At 40.3% G+C, this 22,556-nt stretch overlaps 1 protein-coding gene across 4 annotated transcripts in view; it reads left to right on the top strand.

Moving 5' to 3' along the window:
- The first annotated feature begins 517 nt into the window (after positions 1 to 517).
- ARHGEF10 (Rho guanine nucleotide exchange factor 10) overlaps positions 518 to 22,556 on the top strand; it is a 116,198-nt gene continuing 94,159 nt past the window's right edge. For 3 of the 4 annotated variants that reach the window (XM_040598490.1, XM_040598492.1, XM_040598488.1), the window contains exons 1-2: positions 657 to 697; positions 14,321 to 14,395. In XM_040598490.1, coding sequence (XP_040454424.1) covers positions 14,359 to 14,395 — 37 coding nt within the window. In that variant the 5' untranslated portion in view covers positions 657 to 697; positions 14,321 to 14,358. Of the gene's footprint in view, positions 586 to 656; positions 698 to 14,320; positions 14,396 to 22,556 lie in introns of those variants that run through there. The other variant, XM_040598489.1, reaches the window with a different exon arrangement.

Here is a 22,556-nt window from a genome sequence, read left to right as displayed (position 1 = left end):
GAAAGTGTTTCAAGTGGTCAGTGAGATTGAATTCCACAGCAGCTGGCCCGGCTGCGGGGGCTGGTGGGGAGAACGAGGCCAAGGGGAAAAAAGTTTGCCACGTGTGCGCCCGGTTCTCCGGTGCTGGGACTGCCTGGCCTCCTGCTCCCTTGCCGCCGGGCCGCTCGGCTCTTCGCCCGTTACACCGCCGGCCCCGCACCCCCGGCCCTCCCCGTCCCCCGGGGCCGCCCACCGCCCGCAGCTGCCCCCTGGGGCGCGGGGGCGGGCGGCGGCATCACGTGCGGCGGCAGGAATGCGGCGGGGGCCGGGCCGGGCCGGGCCGGGGGGAGCACGACGCCCGCCCGCCGCCACCGCCCGCCCCGCCCCGCCGCGACCGGCGGGCTGCTGCGCCAACCGGGAGGCGGTGGGGCCCCCGCGCTGCCCCAATGGCGGCAGGCGCTGCCCGAAGAGCCCGGCGGTGGGCGGAGCGGGCAGGCGGCGGCGGCCCCCGGGAGGCGGTAACGGCGGCGGTGGGCGGGCAGGCGGCTCCCGCGCCGGGCTCGGGAGCTCCGCGCGGCGGCGGCACCCCCGGGCGGGGGGAGGCGGGTGAGTGACGCGTCCGGGAGCGGGGCCGCGCTGCAGCCCCGGCGGGGCGGGACGGAGCTGGCGGGCGGCGGCCTCGGAGCTCCTGGCGGCGGCGCCGGCCGCGGCGGAGGAGGTGGGTGTTCCCGCCGCGGCTGCAGCCGGCGGGGAGCGCCGGGATCCCCCCGCGGCGTTAGTCACGGGAAGTTTCGCCCGTCGGGGATGGGCTCGGTGTTTGGTGCGGGGACACCCTTCGTCGTCCCCGGGGCAGCGGGGGGGTCTCTGCCCTCCTGGGTGGAGGAGAGGAAAACCCGCATTTTTAAAACGCGTTATTAAATAGGTTTTGCCAGTGCAAGGCGGCTCGGCCAGTCGCCGCAGCGGGGATGCTAGGGGTCTTTAGTCAAGGCCGGTTACTCCGTTTTCGAACTTACAGCTCTTGACTTTTGTTGAAGTTTCTTCCGCGGGGTTTTCGCGGGGGCTTTCGCAGGCGGGTGAGACCCTTCGGGCTGCCCGGCTCCGGCATCCCTCTCCTTTTCGTAAGGCGCGGACAAGGCTATGGAAAATCCAAACTCTTTCCTTCCCCCTTCTTGAAAACTGCGTTCGACACCAGCTTTGTCGTTGGGATCTGCAATTAAGTTGGCGGTCTTGAGACAGGCGAAAAACACCTTGGCACGATAACAACTGTCCATGTCTGCATATGTATTTATTTTTATTTTTTTTTTCGAAAGGAGGTTTTAAAATTAGCTTTGCAATTTATACTTCAAATAGTGGTGGAGCTACACAGTTGCCTGTGGCAATCCCGGACCACATAGTTACTGTTGAGAGATGCCCCGCTCTTAGCCGGTAAGGCAGAGGCAGCTTTAGAAGATTGGCCAGTCAGTTCACCTGGGCGAGCGCTGTCAGCGGGCAATGCCGGGTGCTGGGAAAGACTGCTACCGATAATTTGCTCATTGCAAAGGTTTACTTTAAAGGCCTTCGTGTGATGCTTGTATTTGTGACCAAAAAAAAAGATTTAATCTGTGCTAAATTCTGTCCTCTTTCATGTAAGTATTTGCTCAGTCCTGTTCTCCCCTCCGAAAAAAGACCTAGTAAGAACATGGCTTTTATCTTGTGCTAGCAGGTTTTAAGTTATTACTTGCAGTGTAAATAGTATCTTTTTTGTTTCAGTTGTTCAGTTTAAGTGTTACCATAAAAAGATACAATGTTGGGGTTTTTTTGCATGAGTCAGGCAATAAGATTGACTGTTTAAAAACTGTCTTGTGCTGAGTAAATAGGGTGAGGACACACCACTGTATGTTAGCATGTGACTGTTATTGTTGTAAAGGAAATAAATGTTTTCCCAAAGCCTTTACTCTGCTCAGTGAACCCCAGTGAGCAATCTGTTCTGCAGCAGAAATGAAGTATTACATTTTAAAAATTTCCTGTTGGCACTCGGGAGACGTGGTTTTGTTGCCTGAACATGGGACATGTTGGGCGCCTACAACTGCTAGCCCATTATTCAGGCAGGGGTTCTGGCTGTTCAGCTGTTTGCTTCAATGGGCCCTTCATTCTTTTCACTTGGGTGATCTGTTTGATCTTGATAATCTGTCTGACTTGCTTTGTTTAATCCATCTTGTCTCCCCCTCACCACCCTCGGGCTCAGTAGCTCATGAACTAGTTACATGTGTTTATCTGGTTATGTACAGTAGTTCTTTAGACACTACCTTGAAATCTGATATTTCTGAGGTACAGTGAGATTTCAAGACTTTTATAACACAGCCTACAGATTTCTTGGTTTACCTGTGGGGCTGTGCATGAGACATGACCTACTACATGAGCGATGACAAGTGTCTTGTGATGGGACCAGCACTGGGTGTCCAGCACATGGGGGTTTCGTGGCTGATGTCCACAGGTGCATGTGGTGGGAGAAAGGACTGTGGAAGTAGCTAGATGCTTGAGGAACGTGCTGTCCGGCAGCTCCTGCTGAGTGCCAGGACCCAGCAGGATCCTATTTGGGCTTTGGGAGCTCATACCCCCAGGATATGGAGAGGAGCCGTAGTACTGTGTGACAGGTGTGTGCAGGCTGGCACCACAGCTCTGGGTTATTGAGACCAAATATGCAAGTCTTGTGCTATTTGCTTTGACAGGTCAGTGGTGAGCAGACCAAAGTGCTGAAGAGGTGGTTTCCTCCCTCCATGCCCATGAGCACGCTTCTGACCAGGGGCTGTGATTAATCCACAGTATTACAGAAATAGTATTTAGAGTCCCCCCCCCCCCCCCCCCCCCCCCCCCCACCATCACACCCCCCCCCCCCCCCCCCCCCCCCCCCCCCGATACCTCAGCATCTTGTGGTGTTTTTTTTTCTTCTAGCCCTTTAACTTCAGTGGAAGTACTCTGACTTACACTGTGTAGAAATATTAGGTCTAAACCCTTGCGTTACTCATAGGTTCTGATTATCCTAAACCTAGTAGCTGTACAGCATGTCTTAAGTAAGGTACAGCCTTAGTTCTGAGTAGGCTGAATTTTTAATGTTAGACATCACAACTTTTAGAGGTTTTTTAGTATCTTTCAGTCTATTATTATTTTTCACAGAGCTTGTTCTTTGTTTGTCTGTTTTCTTGGTTATCAATTTATACATACACCATGTTGCACTGATTTTCTTAGTTTTTTTTCTTTTTGCCAGGACACCACTACTTACTGCTGGAGGAGGGATTGTCTTTTGTTTTCCATGTCTGTTACAATTGAGGGTATTTATTCAAATTTGCTATGAAGAAATCTCAACACCAGAGGACTTCTTCAGTCGATTCTGAGTTGTTTAGGATTCCTTGCATAGTTTATAAACATTTGAAGGAAGACAACAAGCTTGTCCGAAACCTGAAGGGCTATTGTCAAACGTCATAATTGTTAATGGAATTTAATACAACTGGGAATTGTAAATTACTCATCTGTAAAACAGGAAATCTATTAACTGCTTCTGTGTAAAGTAGAAATTATTTTTAGAATCTATTGTAGAAAATTTATAAACTTCAGTCTATTTCTGAAGAATCCAGGAAAGAAATTCTGCAGTCCAGGAGGAAGAGGAGTAGTTTTAATTCAGACTGTCAGATTAAAATTTACGTGTTCTGCAGAGCTGTTGTCAGTTTATTCATGCATCTGTAATACTGCACTGCTGTCTGTATGTGATGGAGAAATGAGCAGTGTGTAGAACTTATTTCCTTCATCTTTACATATGTGGGATAGTAATTTTCTTCCTGCTTCTGTAAAGTGACCTCTGTTACACTTTTTCCTTTTTCTTTAATTACGTCTTTCCATTTTACAGTTTTAGTTTAGAACTGTAGAAGGGATCTCATGGGAAATTTTCTTATGGCCTCTAAATTTAAGGGCATTTTTCAGGCTTTCTGTAAGTTCAGCTTCCTGATGGCTTTTTAAGCCACAAGTGCGTTTCCATACTATCCTCAGATGCTTCTTGTGGAATATCTGTTGCAGCAGTTGCTCCTTAGAGAAACTTCCTTTGAAGTTAAATGCTGTGAATGCAATTGTCAAGTGCGTCTTACTTTTTGAACGTTTTATATGTTATACCGGGGCGGTAAATGAGGCTTCGTTGATAGTAGTATGAATTAGTCTTTCATTTTGTATATATTCTACAACATTTGAGGGTGGCATTTTTCATATCAAAGACTTCCTTCTGTTAAAATCAGAATTAATTACAGATATTTTTTTCCACTCCTGTTCCTATTCGTACAAAGTCTTTGTTGTTGTTACATCTGTTATTGGAAAATTAATATTGGTATATTAGTTTTTGAATTTAGAAGCAGTTTAAAGAGTGGAAAAGCTGCAAGCCTGGATGCTTGGAAGTTATCAGGGATTCATAAACTGAAGCTTGAGAATTACTTAGGGAGACTGCAGGCATGCTATGCGGAGGAGGTGTTCTTAATAATAAGGAGGGGATGAACATGAGCAAGATAACCCAAAATTCTCATAATGGAACTATACAACTATGTCTTAGCACTTCCTGTGTTCATGTCTTTCTCAGTAACATTATTGTAAGTGATCTGCAGAAAACAAATCTTGGGACTCAAGGCCTGTCACATATCTGTGGCAGGAAACTGCTGCATTATTAGCATCTTTTGAAATTTAAATCACTTGGACATTTTCTTACGGTAAAGAATCTGAGGTTTACTAGCACCAAAATACCTCAGTTTATTTTGAAACCAGGGACATGTAAAAGTACAAATTGTTTTTAATGGAGTGATGACAAGTAATGCTAAACAAGATTTGAAGAATATATCTTCAAACTTGTGTGTTTAGATCATAAACTTGATTCGCATTTATTCTGACTTTCCTGAATCAGCAAGACTGTGGGAAGTGATGCATAACTACACAACATTGATTCATGTCCTACATGTTTGCTGCTCAGTCAGGAAGCCTGAAGCTTAATGTCAAATGCGTGGGTGAAGCAGTTAACTAGCGCAAAATAAATTGTTCTACTTACGTGGTGCTGAATAGGGGCATTATCTTGGGAAAAATCTGTTTCAGTGACTTACTGTACTGTTCAATACTTGTTACTTGGGACTGAACCATGAATATGAACTATTAGGATCCAAGCTCAAGGTCACACATGCATGCTTGTTTCTGTTCTCTAATCTCTTTTCTCAAAATGCTTTCAAAAAGATTGCAGAGATCATGTGAATATTTTTTTCCTTTGAGATACAGAATATATATATATTAGAAATTTCAAGAAAGGCGATATAAATTATTTCCTCATCTGTAAAACAGGATCATCAGTTATTGGAAAGTAGATGGCAATATTTAGATCTTCTGCTAGGACCACAGTGAGTCTTGAGCTTATGTCTCTTGACTTTGTATTTTTCACTACTTTAAAACAATCAATGTCTCACCCTCAGTGTTCTTTTAGAGTTTTATACATAATGTTCAATGTTGTTGCAAGCCATGGACTGACTAATTTGAGTCTTAAAAACTTCACTTTTGGAAGGTGGAGAAGAGAGAGGCCTCCTCAATCATTTCCAAATCGAGGAAGGAGTGTAGACTGAGGTTAGGACTAGATGCAGAACTTACACTTCCATGGAAAACTGCCTTCCATTATACGTTTTTTGAAGATGAGGGCTGTTTTGTGCAGGAGCTATTGCTATTTTTCTTTCTCACTTTAATTGATGCTTTAACAGCTGCATTACCGGATTTCTGATTTGAGTAACATTTTTTGTGTTATAAAAAGAAAATCAATGAAAATTGTGTTGTTTTTCTAGAGCATGCATTATGATTCTAATTTATGATTAGAAATGTATTGCCATATTTTACTCCAAATATTTTAGAAACAGGAATAAAAGTCTGTATTTATATTCTTAGTAACTTTATTTATCAGGTGAAATAAATGTATTCAGTTGGATAATGATCAGATGTAATGGGTTGTCCTTGATGAGAAAGAGTATGGTTACTTTTCCAAGGACAGCAGTACCCAAAGGACTGAAAATAAATGTGTCTCTATCAGTACTAGGTTTGCAGAAGGTCGTAGGAACTGAATCTTCAGTTCAGTGTATCATTTCACTTGTATCATTGGAAAGAGCTTCTGACGGAAATTTTCATCATTTGTCATCAGTATCTTGAAAGACAGCTTACGCCTTGTAAAACTAGGACTCACGGATTTAATGTAAGTTTGACCAGGACTTTCTGTTTTTGTGGTGGATGTGGGGATGAAGTACAATTGGAGGGGGGAAAATATGCTTTATCAGCTGTATCCACAAAAAACTGTATCCACAAAAAACATTCCCCCCTGCCTTTTTTTTTTTTTTTTTTTTTTTAAGCTAAGAACTCTAAGAACTTGATTTGCTGGGGAATCAAAATAGGTTTCAGGAGGTGGCATTTTCCCCATGACAGAAATACTGTATGTTATATAAAAGGCTGATCAGAATTACTGGAGTAAATTACTATTTTGGTTCATTTTTAATTAAAAAACATTTATAAAATCTCTGCATAATAATTTTAGTTACATGTGTAGTAATATGTATATATGTATGTGGTAATATGTATGCAACTAAACCATACTTAGGTTTACATCACAATTGAAGTGTTATACAGCTTGCAAGGATCTTCTCAGACTTAAAAATAGAAATCTTGGGGAGGATATTTCCAGTTAAGGTAACACTTGATTTTCAATATTGAAAGGGACTAATCTAGATTAAGTTTAAAAGAGGAAATTTCAGAAATCTGATAATTTTTCCAGGTGAAGTTACTTGATTACGATCATTTTTAGAGCAAACTAAGTAAAATGCTCTTAGTATTCATATATTTTTATTTTGTTTGTGTGCACAATGTGGAAGATCATGGTCTTGAACCAGCAACACAGTCCTCTAGTTTTTGTGGCATGGAAAAACAGCAACAGCAACAACAAATCAGTCATGACTAAAAGTATGTGATGCCAGCATTCACTTTTAATTCTTTGGATTTAGCAATTTGTTATAGCACACTCAACCTCCAGGATGGCCTCCAAAACCTGGGGTGATGCTTCTCTTCTTCCTTTGGGTATTGAAACAGTTGCCAAAAAAAAAGGCAGAAATGAAGGCTTGTTCGGTAAAAGTCAGGTGCCCTACTTGCTTGTTTTGGAACCTGTGCTCTTCCCTGTTTCAATAACTTTTTACCCATATTCCATCTCGTTCCTTAAATGTTTCTAAGTCTCTGCTTTCCGATCTGTAAAGTAAGTATAGTGCTACTGAGCTTAATAAAGTCATGTGTTTGTGTTGGATTCAGCAAGGTCTTTGCAGAATGTCATTATGATCTGGGTGAGTGTACTATCGGATGGGTGAGAAACTGGTGAGATGGTTGGGTTTAGAGGTGGCTACTTGGTTATAACTTGCCTGGAGGCTGGTAACCAGTGGAGTGTCCCAGCTGTCTGTCATAGGATGCGTCCTGTTCAGTGTTATGCATGACTTGGGAGTCGACCAGCCCTTGCTTATGAAGTTAGCGGGTGTCATCAAACTGGGGGAGAGGATGAGCAGTGGATATGCTTGAGATCAGGGCTGTCATTTAGAAAGACCTGGGCAGGTTGGAGGAGCTGGCTGGCAGGAACTTAATGAGATTCAGCATTGATGAAGGCAGAGCAGCACATGTGGGAAGCAAGATCTCTTCCAAGGAGAAGGGTTCCCCTTCACTCAGCACTTGTCAGAGCCCACCCGGAGTATTGCGTCCAGCTTTGTGTCCATACCCCACCTCTATACAAGAAAGATGTGGATAAACTGGAGCAAGTTCAACACAAGGCCACCATGATGTCAGGAGGTTGTAGCACTACCCTGGAGACGCTGAGGAAGCTGGGCTTGTTCAGCCTGGAGAAGAGATGCTTCATGGGGGCCTAATGGCAGCCTGCCCCTGCCTGCTGGCAGGTTATCTGTCAAGAAGGTGGCAGGACAACAGGCAATGATTATGAACTGAAGTAAGGGTAGTTCTGATATAAGAGGAATGTTTGTCCAACTAAACAGGAGGACAGGTTGCCTGGCAAGGTTGTGCAGTCTGTCTTTGGAGATTTCCAAGACCTCCGTAGATAAAGCAGCCTGGTCTCACTTCATAGCTGACTTAGCTTTGAGCTGCAGGTTGGAGTATATGACTCCTAAGGTACCTGCGAACCTGAATGAGTCTATCAAGCAGTGACTGTATTTTGCCTTGCAATAATACTCTGTAGAGGGGAAGAACATAAGTTTTTATTTTTTTTTTTTAATATTTAAAATGGATTAAAAAAATCCGTAGTGCTTTCTGCTTTCATTGTGGGTAGGAGCCCTCAGACAAATCTGCAAATGTGGTCATTACTTTCTTCCTCTTTTTCCCCTCCTTGAGATGTACTAGGCAGGAATCTGCTCGAGGTGAAGAAGTGTAAATAATATCCTTTAAAAAGAAGGATCAGAAAACCAATATTCAGCCATGTTCTTGGGGTGTCCCTGTAGATAGCTTCTTGTTCAGGGCTTGCAGCTGCGTAGTTCTGTAACTTTGAGCAAGATGCTGCTTGGTGTGAGAAAGCGTGGCAGAAAAAGAAGGCCAGTAGCTTTTAGGGAAGCGGATTCTGCATGCAGTCTGGAAAATATGCATCTCTGTGGGTCTGGCCTTGTTTGCATTGCAGCTGCTAACAGACTTTCCCCTGACTTTTATCTGAGCAAGGAACTGGGCTTCATATTTACTGTCTACTTGAAGCTATGCAGTTCCTTATTCCATTGCTTATGATTTATGTAATTTTCTTTGTTAAATTTAAAGAATAAAATTTGTATACTACAGGACTGTCAGCTATTAATAAAACCAAATTAACATTAAAATAAACAATGATCTGGCCTTGATATAGCCTTCTATGGCTTCCAGCATGTGATGGTAAGCTGTCATAATATAAATGCCTGCTTCATTCATGCCCACTGTAGTATAAAAACATCTCTTAAGAAACACAGTCTGTGGAATTTAGGGTTTTTTTAGGAATAGTCTTGGATGGAGAACAGATCGTGCTATCAGTTTTTATTTTTTCTGTATAACAGAGCCATCTTGAGGTATAGGAAAAAAAAAATTATACATCTTTTTCTCTGTGTTTTATCTCCTTGCCTCTCTGCACCCTCAGAAGAGTCTGTGTATCAAATTTCAGCAAGATTTACTTCCCAGTGGGACTTTTGTAGTTATAGGTGGAAGAAGACTCAATTGGGCATTACACAGCAATAATCAGTAAGTGACTTTACAACAAGAGGATTTTGGATGTTCATGGGCTTTGTCTTCATGGTTTCTTCTTGGTTTTATTTATTTGATTTTTAGGCTTCCAGGCTTTCTCAAAGAAGTTACTTTGCAGCTTGCCTGCACTAAGCTTTTTCCATGAGTCACAGTTCCTTGGAAATCAGTCTCCTCATTTCGTCTTCTCTGTTTTCTATTAAAAAATGCTCACTGGTTCACTCTTTCTGCAGTGTAAGAGTGAGGAATCCTGATGTCGCTGCAGTTACAGTGTGCACTCCTTAAAGAGAAGGTACATTGCCTTTACAGTTCGGGTGGTAGAGCTAGAAAACTTGGCAGTGTGTGCCCCTTTGTAGCTCAGTGTATAGGTACTGTGCCACCAAGTCTGAACGCTGTACTGCCTCGTAGTTTTGGTGGAGTCTGGTGCAGTCCTGTTTCTGTTACCTACTGACTAATGTACAAGTGATGACTTTTGGAAAATAGTTTTAATCAAGTGGAAATGCAGATGTTGATCAGTATTTGTATTCTTGTAGATGAGAAGTGGTGGTCTGTTGTTTATCCCCCAATTAAAGGAAACTATTGAATGAAATCTGATGCACAGCTGTATCTGAAAAACCTAGTCCTGGAGGTAGAAGGATTTACCAGAGATGAGAGGGGAAACCATGACACAGACAGGAGCACTGACTTTCTTCTGTAGTCTTTGAACAAGTATAGAGGTGCCTTTGTTTTCTTTGCTGAAACTGTAATTTACTGTGGAATCGGTATTTCAGTCTCATGGATGCCTGGCCACCAGCCTCTGTTATTTAGGTGTTAGCGTTCCGAGGTTATAAGGTCTGCTGTGGAACATCACAGACTCCCACTTCCTTCCATACCATCTTTCATGGTCAAAGGTGAGGGCTCTTGGTGGAAAATTTGAAATAAGTGTTGGGAGCTATTCTTGGGGATCATTTCACACTTGGCCATTTCTGGTTTCTGGTGTGAGTGCCGCTTGAGATCTGACTGAGTAGGACTTCTCTGCATGGGAACATCTCCCAGGAACATCTGATTTTAATGTGGTATTTTAATTTCTTGGGATATTTTTCTTAATTGTCAATTTAAAATTTAGAAATTTTTACAAACTTGGTGAGGACCTGAATATATTGCAGTGTATTAAGAAAATTCATGCATTTAAGATGGTTATTGCTGATTTTTAAAGACAAACTTATTAATAGCTAAATGGTTGGAATAAAAGCATGTTACCCTGCTACAAATAGCTTTTGGTTTTTAACAGCAGTAGTCCCTTAGGCTTGGAATATTTGAGGTTTGCTCAAATATAACAGGTTAGTCATTGAACCAATCTAAGTGGACAGTTAAACTGAGAACTTACAAAGTTGGAAAGCTCCTTCCTCTTCCAGTGTGTATAAGTGAGAGTTGCCCGTTTCTCCTAACAGTTTGACAGGAAAAGACCAGGTGAAAACATCATGAAGCAGACAGGGGAGGTAAGGGGCCAGTCTTTTGGCCAGAGTGGGTCACCTGCCTCGCATAAAAATAACTGGATGCTCCTCAGCCTCTCTCCCTGCACCTGCTGTACTTTGGGTACACAGGTGAAAGGTGGGGGAAGAGATGGGGAGGAGGCAATCTAGACCACCACTGTGGTCCGCACTAGCCACCGCTACCTCTGTTCACATCTGAAGCATAGACGGTGATGAGTACCGAGTCAGGTGAATTGGTTGGGTACCTGGAAGCTCATGGGAAATCTTCCACTTTGGGCTAGGTAACTTCAAGAGCTTCTTTCTGTCCTTGTGTTTTTGTGATTGCTGTGGAGCCTGGAAGGGAGCCATTTGAGTCATTAAATAGAGGATATACTATGTATGAGAAGTCAATTTTATATGGAAAAAAAGCTTTGTATTTTTATAACATCTGTGTCACATGGAGTAAGTCAGGACAGTTGTTATTCAGATTAATAATTTTATAATGCAATCCACATGCATATAATAGCTCACGATTCATGTTTAATAGGCCATTTTTTCTTTTTGCAGCTTTTAAATACCTTTGGAATGAAATTTTAGTATTCTGTGTCTTAAAAGCTCATAGCTGTTTAATTTCTTAAATAATTTTATGTTAAACTAAGTACCACCTACTCAGTGGTCACTTCAGTGTGGGGCTCTGGGTGCAAGTGAGGGACTGGCAAACTGGAACAAATGCAGTGAAGGTCACTGCCATGGCTGGGGGAAGGGAACAGGTCAGAAGAGGCTGAGGGAACTGGGTTTGTGTGGTTTTGAGAAGAAAGGATTGAGGGGGATTGAATTGCAGTCCTCTGCTCCCTAAGGTGGCGTTGCAAAGAAGAAACAGAGCTAACCTTTTTTCAGAGGTGCACAACAGGATAATGAGAAACAATGGCCACAAGCTGCTGCAACGGTAATTCCAGTTGGGCACAAGGGAAAACTTTCCTGGAGTGGTTGGTTAAACACAGGAGCAGGCTGCCCTGGGAGGGGGTAAAAACTCTACCTTCGGAGGGTTTCAGAACTTGGGTGGAAAAGGCCCCGAGTAACCTGATCTAATTTTGAAGACACCTGTCCTGAATGTATGAGAGAACATTCAGAGGTCCCTTTCAGCTTAATTTGAGCTGTGATTTCTATGATTATTGTTTCAATGCACCTGTATAGCTGTGTGGTGTGTAACTGTTAGCAGCAGAATCAATGGGGAAACTGCTTCAGCTACAAGAGTAAACTGTGCCATATGCTGCTAGTCAAATTAAATTATCTGGCTTAATCTTGATTTAAACATCTTTGACCTGAGTTAGTTCCCCTGCCTCTCAACAGAAGAGTGAAAAACTTTTCTTTGAAATATGGTGCTGTTAGAGATCATTCATCAGTGTGCTGTCTGCTGCGTAAAATGACAATTATTTTATTTTTATGATGGGTATTACTGTAATGTACAATACACAAACTCTCTTTGCTACTGCAACGCTTTTCCCAGTGTTTAATAAGTAGAGAAAAATATGTGGAACTTCAAGATGAATTAATTCAATATGTAAGTCAAGCCCTAAGGCATTCTTAAGTGGGAAAGTGTATCTTTCTTTTTGTGAATAACTGCACTGTTCAGATGGGAGCAGGCAGGTCAGTGGCTAGGACTCTAACACTGGGTCTGTGTCCTTCCTCAACACAATTCTTGTGCAATTCAAAGCATGTCACTGTAGAGCTAGATCAAAATGGAAAACAAGTTGAAAACTTTCATAGCTCAGCTCTGCATGCAGTTAGTATTTGCTTGTGAGAAAGAAACTGATTTTAAAAATCGTCGTTGAAGTTAACTTCCACAGATGTTTAAAAATTTACATCATACATTTAAATACAAAAATATTCTGAAGGCCTTTTAGCTAGTCTCTTAAAGATGTATTTGGAAGGGGTGCTGAAACTGACTTTCAGAGGTCTGCTGGTTATTGCATGTTTCACACTTGAAAATCTATGTTCCAGTGATGATTGAACTTTAAAAGAATAAAGAAAAATAGCCTTTTCTTCAAACCATATTTCCCCCTCATTTTGGCTGAACAATTTTGGTGTGGCAAAATGCATTCCAGACGTTTGTAAGCAGGAACACGCCTTTGAGCTCTGCAGATATAGATTGTAGAGAAAGTCTTTAGAAGGGACACTGTACAGTGAAAGCATGTAACTGAATATTTTTTGTGTTATAGACAGATGCTATATATGTGTATGAAACCTTTCTGAGCCTTGGCTTTGAAGCTACTTGGTTTTGTCTAGGACTTGGTTAAGAATTACCAAAGCTTAAGACAATTTAAATGAGAATTTTTTATGCTTAGAGAATGCAAGTGGTTATGAATTGTCTCATCCTACAAGGATCTTGCACTACCAGAGTTATCGTTCCTGGCACGTCTGTCCTTGCATACCTGATGTCAGGGAGGTAAATTGCCTGGTACCTTCTAAGGTTGGATTCTTTCTTAAGGCATTTCCTTCCATTCATTGCCACCTTCTGTAAGTGGCAGTTGATTTTACCTCTGTAGCCCAAATAATTTAGTTTATTATTTCTCCATTGTACCTTGAATTTCACTACCTCCTTCAACTTTTTTCATATTACAGCTATGGAGACTTTCCAAGGGCTTGAGCTGTTTTGTGTGCTGTTGCCAGCAGAAGTCTTAGCTTCTTAATGTTAACATCTACAGACCACTCAAGAGTAGGACAGAAAATTAAGCATTGTCTCTTGCACTGTCTTCGTACGGCTTTTGGAAAATTTTCCTCCTCAGCCTTGTTCTGAAATCTATCTTTTTGATATGCTGTCTCTTGAGCTAGAGCAAAAATGGGTTTGGGGCAGAGTGCGCGCATTGCTCAATGCAACAAGTGCAGTTTTTCCTTCCAGAAGATACTGGAATGTCACTGTTAAGTCCTGTTATGTGGAAGGAAGGAAAATTTCTCTCTCAGATTCTGGGCTTTGCTCTCTTCCAGTGTGTATTCAGGACTAAAGTAGGAGAATACTTTTGTAGATTTATTCTTTTCCTTGAAACATGAGATTGGTGACATTTGAAGAGAAAAGGAGGAAAGAGAAGGTGCACAGGAGACTACTCCCTGGTACTTCACTCTCTTCAGGAGAGTGCTTAAGTGGAGTTTTAAAGATTGCCAGAAAGAAAAGAAGAAGCTGTGTATTAAGTGTATAGTTAAAACTTGTGATTTCTGATGGCCAAATGGAGAAAAGCATCATCAGAATGGATGAGCTTCCTAGAGTTTTTATCCCTCTCCCCTTCATGAACTTTTTGAAACAGAATATATGCTCCAAACATACACTGACATAACATGCTTTAGTAATCTGCTTGTGATTGTCACAGTGGGAGCTACAGAGTACCAAAGAGTTTGAAAATGTCATCTTTTTTCAGCTGGCTTATTGAGATCATTAAAAGAATTGGATCCAATACTGAGGGCTGTGTACATAAAAATTTGGACTAGATGTATTTTGAAGCAAGAATCCAGGCACATTTCCTCTCGTTCATAATGGTATTAGCTAATAGATATGATCTTGGCCAAACTGAAAAGGAGTGTCTCAATATTTGGAAATTATGTTCATCTACAAAACATGTTCCCTTCATTTTTTGCAGGGTTTTCAGTCTGCTAAAGGCACAGTGGGTACACGAGGATGGACACAGAGGAATTCCCTCCACCACCACCAGAAGGTAACTGAAATAATTTGGGGTTTAAAGTAAATTTTTGTGTAACAATTTGATTATATTTCCAAAAATGTTTTTTAAGTCCCCAATATTCTCTTTCCTCATCTCATTTTAAGATTTGGTCCCAGTGGTATTTTGCTCAAACAGGAGCTCCAGTTATCTGCCCTGGCTTGTTCTTGGACCTTGCTTGCGGGTTTTGCGAGAGCGTGACAGGAGGAAACCTGGGGAGTGATTGGTCCTTACAGTCCAAATCTGCAAATATGTCTTTTCTAAGGCAACAATTGCGGACAATATAATTACATCTTTGTCATGTGCTTTGGCAGCCTCAAGTGCTGATGCACATGGTGCCCTATAGAGAAAAAACAAGCGAAGGCTGGGGCACAGGCATGATGTTTGAACCAGTGTCTCAAAAGCCTGGACAGATTTGGAGTCTGCCAAGCGTACTTAATCCGGGTGATGTCTGCTGAGGGCTGCAGCTGAAGGACCATCTTCCGATGCTGCAGTTCTCCAGCCAGCATGCATTCTCATGGGAAGCAGAGGGGAAGCATGCACAGCTGAACCTCTGTGTGGTCAGAGGGCAGAGATTTATGGAAGGTTATTATGAATGCTGGACTATGGGGCTGGTTCTGTAAAGTCAGTGCTCGGTGCCCGTTTCCTGCTGTATGCTGGTAGCTGTATGGCCACTGGTATAGCCCAGGTTTCGGATGATGCAAAGGTACAATCTACGAAGACACCATGTCATTGCCCTGTGTTTATGCTCAAAGCAAATATTGCATGTGACTATTTTTTTTTCCTGTTTGATTTCCTGTAAACACCTATTTGTAGTGCTTGTTATTATGTATTTTGAATCTTATAAGGATTTGACTTTTGGTAGTTGGATGCTGGGAGACTTCTTAGAAGAAGTGTCATGTGCTTGTTCTAATCATCCCACAGCACAAGTTTTTGGAGACAAGGGTTATGGAGACCTGTGGTTGAACCCGGTACAGCTGTTCTTACTTTGGTAAAGTTGCTAGTATAGTTTGTATAGATCATGACTTTCCCATAAATTTTTGATCTGTCTTTTATATAGGACATTATTACTTATGGATTTACCCTTTATTATATACATTCATATACATACATGTTAATATATAAAAATATACAAAAAATATATACATTATTACTTAGAGGACATTTTACTTACTGTTCACACAGAACTTATACCTATGTGAGGCCATTTAAGTATGAAAGAGGATTTATCTTAATTTTGGTCAGCGGTAACTTCTTAGGAATTTGGGAATTGCCATCCTAGATCAAAACTGATTTCTTTCTTCCACAGATAGAGGTCTGTTACTAGATACTACCCAGGAAATTGGGAATGTGAAAGAAGCAGAAAGCTGTGAAATAAACTTTTAATGGGTTAGATTTCTGGCCAGCATTATTGACAGTTTTATTTATGCTCTGAGATATCACTAAAGTTGTTGTTGGCAAAAATGCTTTTCCTGTCCTTGTCCTAATCCATGTGGTCAGGACCCTGAATTTAGCTTTGTTTTGTTTAGTGACAGTTACTGTGAAACTGTCTCTGTTGGATAATTGCATCTCTAAAGCAATGTAGTACTGTGGGGGAAGAGTCATCCCTAAGGAATCAATATTTCCACTTGAGCAGGAGCTGCTGTTTTTCAAAGACACTAATAATTGCAGCAAAAGCTCCAACTTTGTGCAGCATGTCAGTGTATGGGATACCCTGACAAAAATTCAGTGATGTAGTTTAATATGATTCTAGAATTAAGGCTCTTTCTCTGCAGACTTCTTGGTGACATGTAGAACTATGTGTATTGCATCTTTATTTTCAGACACATCATTCTTTAACAGGCTGGGATTAGATTTATTTAACATAAATTGAGATTCTGCTCTACTTGATCTTGCGTCAATGGATGGTTTCCTTATCTCAAAAAGCTTTGCCTGAAGCTATTGGAACTTGTATTTTTTTTTTTACTTTACCATTGCTAACTCTCTTAAAAAAGTGTATTTATACAGAGAATAGCTGTGAAGATAAATTTTGATAATTACACTAAAATACGCTTTAGTTCACTTTCTAGATAATTCTTATGAGCTGTTTTGCAGGTGGAAAATTAGTGAGGATTTTAAGGACCAAGTACAACTGCAAATACACATAACAGTTAAAGGAAGGAAACATATAAGACTTTTGTAATGGTTGAAGGTTTTTTTGGCAAGCATATACACTGGCCACCCACGGTGTCTGCTCAGAAGGGATGAGCATCACTTGTGGGGGCATGAGTGGGTTACTGTGGCTTATAGCAAAGATAAGGCTTTCACCATGTGCTGGGTGCAGGACCCTTTGATACATCGTAAAAAAATATTTTTGGCTTTGCATAATGATTCTGAAGTCCTGAACTGGGGCCACAGATGAAATCACTTGTTTGTTTTTTTTTAATTTCTTTTGGCATCATGGGAATTTTTTCTTTTACCTATTTGTCCTAACAAATATAGCTGTAGTGCTGAAAGTCATGTGGGTTCCTTTCCCTTTAAAAGTGTTATGCCTTGCACTATAAATCTCATTTTTATTTTTGTCAAGTAGGTTTTCTATGGTTTTGAAAAGTAAATTCCATAAACCTATTTGTATCTGACCGTTTACAAAGGGGAAAACTAATGGTAAACCTTTATCTTTGTCATGAGGATATTGTGGGAATGTATATGAAAGCTATGTGATTGAATTAACATTAAATAATGTCTTTTAATTAACAATAACTGTCTGAATTTACACCTTGTTTAAGTTAAGGTACAGTTAAGGTCAATAGTAGAGCTTTTTCTGCTGCTTTTTGATAGGGAGAAACTACATGTGATAAAAGAATGGAAGATAACATATTTTACCTTTATTTAATTTATTACGCTTATGCAACATATCTGCTCATAGCTGTTTGGACATGCCATTCATGCATTGTTAATTAGGCAGTTGACAAGTTTGTGCTAGTTAATTCCCCTACCCATAGCAAATTCAAGTACTGAGTAACTTTAGAAAAATTAATGCCCATATGTTCCTTCCTCCAGACTTCTTTAAAAATAATTCCTTCTTTTAGCCTTGACTAAAAATTCTCTAGTATTTTTCTCTGTATATTTTGAATGAATATAAGCGTTAGTAACCCAGGAGCAGTTGGAGAAGGGTAGATGTAAAGGCTTCCTTGGCTAAAAGCACAGTCCAGACAACTGTTTCCAAAATTGACACTTGAGCTGTTAGTACTAGCTGGCGTTCCTTTCTTTAGTGTGTCTGTGCATCTGAATTCACGTACAAAGTGCTGGTGTATGAGTTTTCATACACACAAAATTTCCATGGCTATTTTGTGAAATAGAATAGAGGATGATTCGTGTTCCCTCTATCAACCAAAAAAATCCTTTTTTAAAACCGAAATGAAAATGGTAGATTTTATCATGACTAAGTTATAATTATATTTTTAATTGGCTGCTGTATTAGATTGTCCTTAATCAAGCCCATTTAGACAAGAAAAGGACGTGCTGCTGACTGCAGACTCTGCAGGGAAGAATTAAAGAAATTGGTAATTCTGAGATTCAGGAATCACATCGTGTTTCTTCTGTGGAGGAGTCATCTCCATGCTGACCAGGTTGAACTGGATGCTGGACGGTTAATGTTAGGACGGTGTTTATGTGTGATGGCTTGTGCTTGTGCTGTTACTACTCAAGATCCTGCAAAGTGGAAGTCTTGTTCTTTAAGCGAGAGCTTAAGTGGTGTTTATTGGGGCCTGTTTCAAAAGGAAAACCCAGCTTTGTTTACTCAGCAAGATGGATACCTGACAAATAGCTCCTTGCCCAAGGGAGGCTGGGGTTGTGCGTACTCTATGTATCAAATATGCTTCTGGTTTCACACTTTCATCTCTCAATATGTGTGTGTGTCATTATTTCTGGTTCATGCTATACCTCATGTGCTTTCTCTGTAAAACTGTTAGAAAACACTGGGTCTGTTTTGTTATACTGAGTACATTTGCCAACAATTCATCCCAGTTGTCCCAACAGTGAGTTACCAAATTTTACAACAGCTGTAAGACCTGAAATAAGCTTTAAGCTCTGTTTTATAATTAATTGAGTCTATCAAGGTAGGTTAATATATAGTGATGAGATTTGGAGTATGACTGCATCACAATACATTTCTTGAATCATGAACAGATGGTATATTTTGTTTCCTATTTATAGGAAACCAACATATTTATATTAAAATTTTAAAGTGAAATACCAAAATTTCAGAGTTTGTACAAAGACATTGTCAGAATTAATTTGATATCACTGCCGGATACTCTCTTTACCTGAGAGAGAATCACTTGCAACCCTTCATTTGGAAAGTGTGAGGTGCTCATAAAGATCAGGTTTAGTGGAAAGCTGGATGTTCACTTACCTACACTACTGTCCCCAGTACCATGAGTAAAGCTAAGTGAGAAACCTTGTTGCGCTAAGTTTGGGACTTAAGATGTTCTTCAATTGAATGAATATTTGTTGGTTTTTTTAATTGAAAACAGACTGAGATTATCTCCTAGACACTGACTGTAAAAGCATTTCATACATGTTTTTACACAAATAATCATCTCTCTAGAGCTGTGAGTGGGATATTTCATTATTTCTGCTATGGAAAGACATCGAGCAAGGAGGCCAGGGACTTAAATCTGGATATCCTGTATGTGATTGAGTGGTGTGATTGTGTCTTCCTGTGGTTATTTTTTGTCATTTGCCTGCCAATGCTGGAACATTAAAATAGTCATAGTTCCTCTGCCCCTGAGAAGGCAGTCTTTATTCTGTGGAATAAGTGAGTAAAGTAAGAAAAACTGTACTCTCATAAAGTTCCCGTTGGGAATATTTTAACCCAAAAAACTTAGAAAAATTTTTGATTAATCCTAGCAGGAAACTGCTGGACGGCTGCTGTGTTTTGCTGTAGAGATGACTGTATTTCTCTGCTGGGGGAACTGCTTTTTATTCTGTCCCCCAGATATATTTCTTTCAGATTATTTCATTACCTTTTGTGTTGTTTAGTGAATGATTTCATAGTTTATTTAGGTTTTAACTATTTAAAAAATCTGATTTTTCGACTGAGACATAAGGCAGCTAATTTTGGGCTTTTGTAATATTGACAAGAAAAACACTTTAGGATTTAGTTTATGGAAGTGAACAATGCTGGGGGGACCTAAGTTTGTATTTTGGACTAAAGTAAAACAAAAAGGCTCTACTTAGTATGACTGGGGCTTTAAGATAATAACACTGCTTAGATTAAACTGCAGCTATAAAGGGAGTTGGTCTTGGGCTAAACAGCATTGTTTGTTGGATATCTATTTTCAGCATACAGACAGTTACAAATGATGGCAAAAGGGGAGCCAAGATTTCAGAAGAATGAGAACAGAATATGAATTGTAGTTATGAATGGTCCCTTGTTTTTTAAGCTGGCAGTAGCTTGCTGGTGTCTGGCATCCCATCTGTAACAGAACGATTTATTTATTTCTAAAGATCACATTTCTCTCAGTAAATAAAGGAAAATACATTGTTTAAGGTAAGGATCAATTATTTTGTGTGACAATTCAGACAAGCTGTGTAACAAATAGTAACAAGAAAATACGCATGGCAAAAATGCAGCTATGGTGTCACATGTCACTCCTAATTATGTGTTTTTTCTTCTGGCCAAGTGTATTTGAGCATCGGGAAAAACAAGAAACAGAAAGAAGATAAACAGATTAATTAAAAAATCATTTCTGTTTTTAGCATCTACAAAGAGAACACAGTTTCCATATATGTAATTTTATCTTATTTTGTTTTGAAGTAAACAGCAAAATCTTTGCTAGATGTTTATAATGTGTTAAATGATCAAATGTGATTTACTTTTACAGATTTCTTGGAGGCTGACTTAATCTTTTTATAGTATTTGTATTGTTTTCTTTCTGAATAATAAGTTATAATAGTTTATTCACTTAACTGCTCTGTAAAGTGACTTTATTGCTGGACTTGCTGACTGCGTGCAGGGACAAGGCCCAGACATGTTGATCGAAAAGAAAAATTGATGATGAGATAAAGGGCTTCCAAGGGATTGCAGCAAAACTTAGCCATTTGTCGAGCGTAACTAGTATTGTTGGTTTAAAAGACAAACAAATTTAGAAGAAATTTGTACTGATTTGGGGGTATTCTTTCAGTGAATATTTGTGTAAGCTAGGTTCTGAAATTTTAATTTTAAACAGTGAGCCAACATATAAGAGGAGGTGTAAATAATTTTTTTTTCTTTCTTTTGCCTTTTTAGGATCTGTATCTAGCATTAACTGGCCAAAATAAATTGTCGCCAAATAACTGAGGGATTTTTTGGGGTTGAGTTTTTTTTTAATTGTGTTTCACTGATCCCAGTAAATATTCACTAACCATGCCTAAAGCTTCTATAATGATTCCACTCTAGAGTTTGCAGACAAATTAACTTTTTAATACATTATTATAATTATTTTCTCTTGTGCATGAGCACGGGTAAAAACTTGTTTGCGTGATGATAATTTACATAAAGTGTCTGAATTACTGAATGAAACACTTATTAGGTGCTGCTTACTTTTGCTGCAGAGAGGAACTGAAATTATGCCTAGTGATCTGAGAAAGACATGCTTGATAAACATTTCTTGGGGAAAAACTGTTCAAGCCCCTATATAGATTTTATTATTTTTTTTCTTCCTCATTGAAATAATCTTTCCAGGAATTACAACCTTGTCATAGTTTCATTAAAATTAATACAGAAGGTGATTGATTCTGTCAAAGAAGGATTGCTGAAGGAATACATCTTATTGTTAAACAGTAGTCTGTTGTTGAGCTCAATAATTTGGTTAGGTGAAAGCATGATAGTTCCTGAAAAATCTTCTGTTGCACTGGTACAGGTTTCTCCAGGGGCTGGAAGGACATGTGCTTCTGTGCAATGGGGATGCCAATGCTGACGGGCAACTTCCCAGTCCCTGTATTTCCCTGTTCTGTATGTTGCAAGGAGAGACAAAAGGGAATCCAGGTGCTGCCCTGAGTGCAGTGAATTGGTTTCATGTAACGTGTCTGGAAGATCTTAGCCATCTCCTGTATTGCAAAGGAAGGTGGAAGTAAAATTAACTTTGACTGGGATTGCTCTTTTCCACTTACATATCTGATGGTGACCCACTTATGTCTCCATGTGAAGAATATTTGCCAACCAAATTCTTAAGAAGATTCTTCATGTTGGTTCCTTCCTGACTTCTATGTGGACTGGCTGAAGTTCTGAATCATGAAATTTGGTTATGGTGGTTGTCTTCATCCCATGTTGAGGCCGAGGCAGGGCTTCCTTTCCTCTCCATGGCTAATGAAAGGAGGCAATGAGAAGGACTCTAAGGATGATGGACTGAAAAGTCCCAAGGAAACACCATTGTTGCCCAACTCAAGCCAGTGTCCACTAAGGAGAAAGAATTTCTGGTAGAAGCTGTGTTAAAAGGTTATTGTAAAACAGAATTTTGGAGAGTTTGGTTAGTGAGTCTTGATGTAAGAATTACTGGTTTTGTGAGTTTGCTTGAATTCCACAGGTATACTTTTTTCAAGCTATAGCAGGACCATAGTATGTTAGGGCAAAGAAGAGCAAGATGTATAGAAACAATAATTAAAACAAACACTAAGAAAGGGGATGCTATAAAACTCCCTGCCCATTAGTTGCTAGGATAATGGATTTGTCAAACTTTACATATATTGCGCTTTGTTTACAAATCAGTCTGTCTGTATAGTGCTCTTTAGGCTAGGCAAAGCAGTAACAACAGAAATGAGCAGGTGAGAAGCCAGCTGAAATACAAAATATTTCCACTATTGTCCTGGATTTACAGGACATAACCATTCTGTCTGTATTTTTTTCTGTAGTAGAAGATGCTGTAAAAGTTGATTTCTAGGTTGTTTACTTGTTCAGAATACATTGGGGAGAAAACAAATAGTTAAATCCAAGTTATTTTTAAGCACGTGAACAGGTTGCACACAGTGCTCTGGGAGTGTTAGATGGAGATACTGTTGGGAAGAAGGAACCTTTGGCAGTGTGTCCAAAAAGACAAATAGATCCATGAAGCCATATGCATCTTCTGTGGAGATGCTCAGAAGGAGACTGAGCGTATGAGTGCCTCTGACGTGGATAAGGAAGTCGGATGCTTTTAGG

This window comes from Falco naumanni, chromosome 6 (assembly GCF_017639655.2).
Source record: "Falco naumanni isolate bFalNau1 chromosome 6, bFalNau1.pat, whole genome shotgun sequence".
Classification (NCBI taxonomy): Eukaryota; Metazoa; Chordata; class Aves; order Falconiformes; family Falconidae; genus Falco; species Falco naumanni.
Note: the sequence above shows the minus strand (reverse complement) of the source record. Positions and strands in the feature narration are given on the sequence as shown.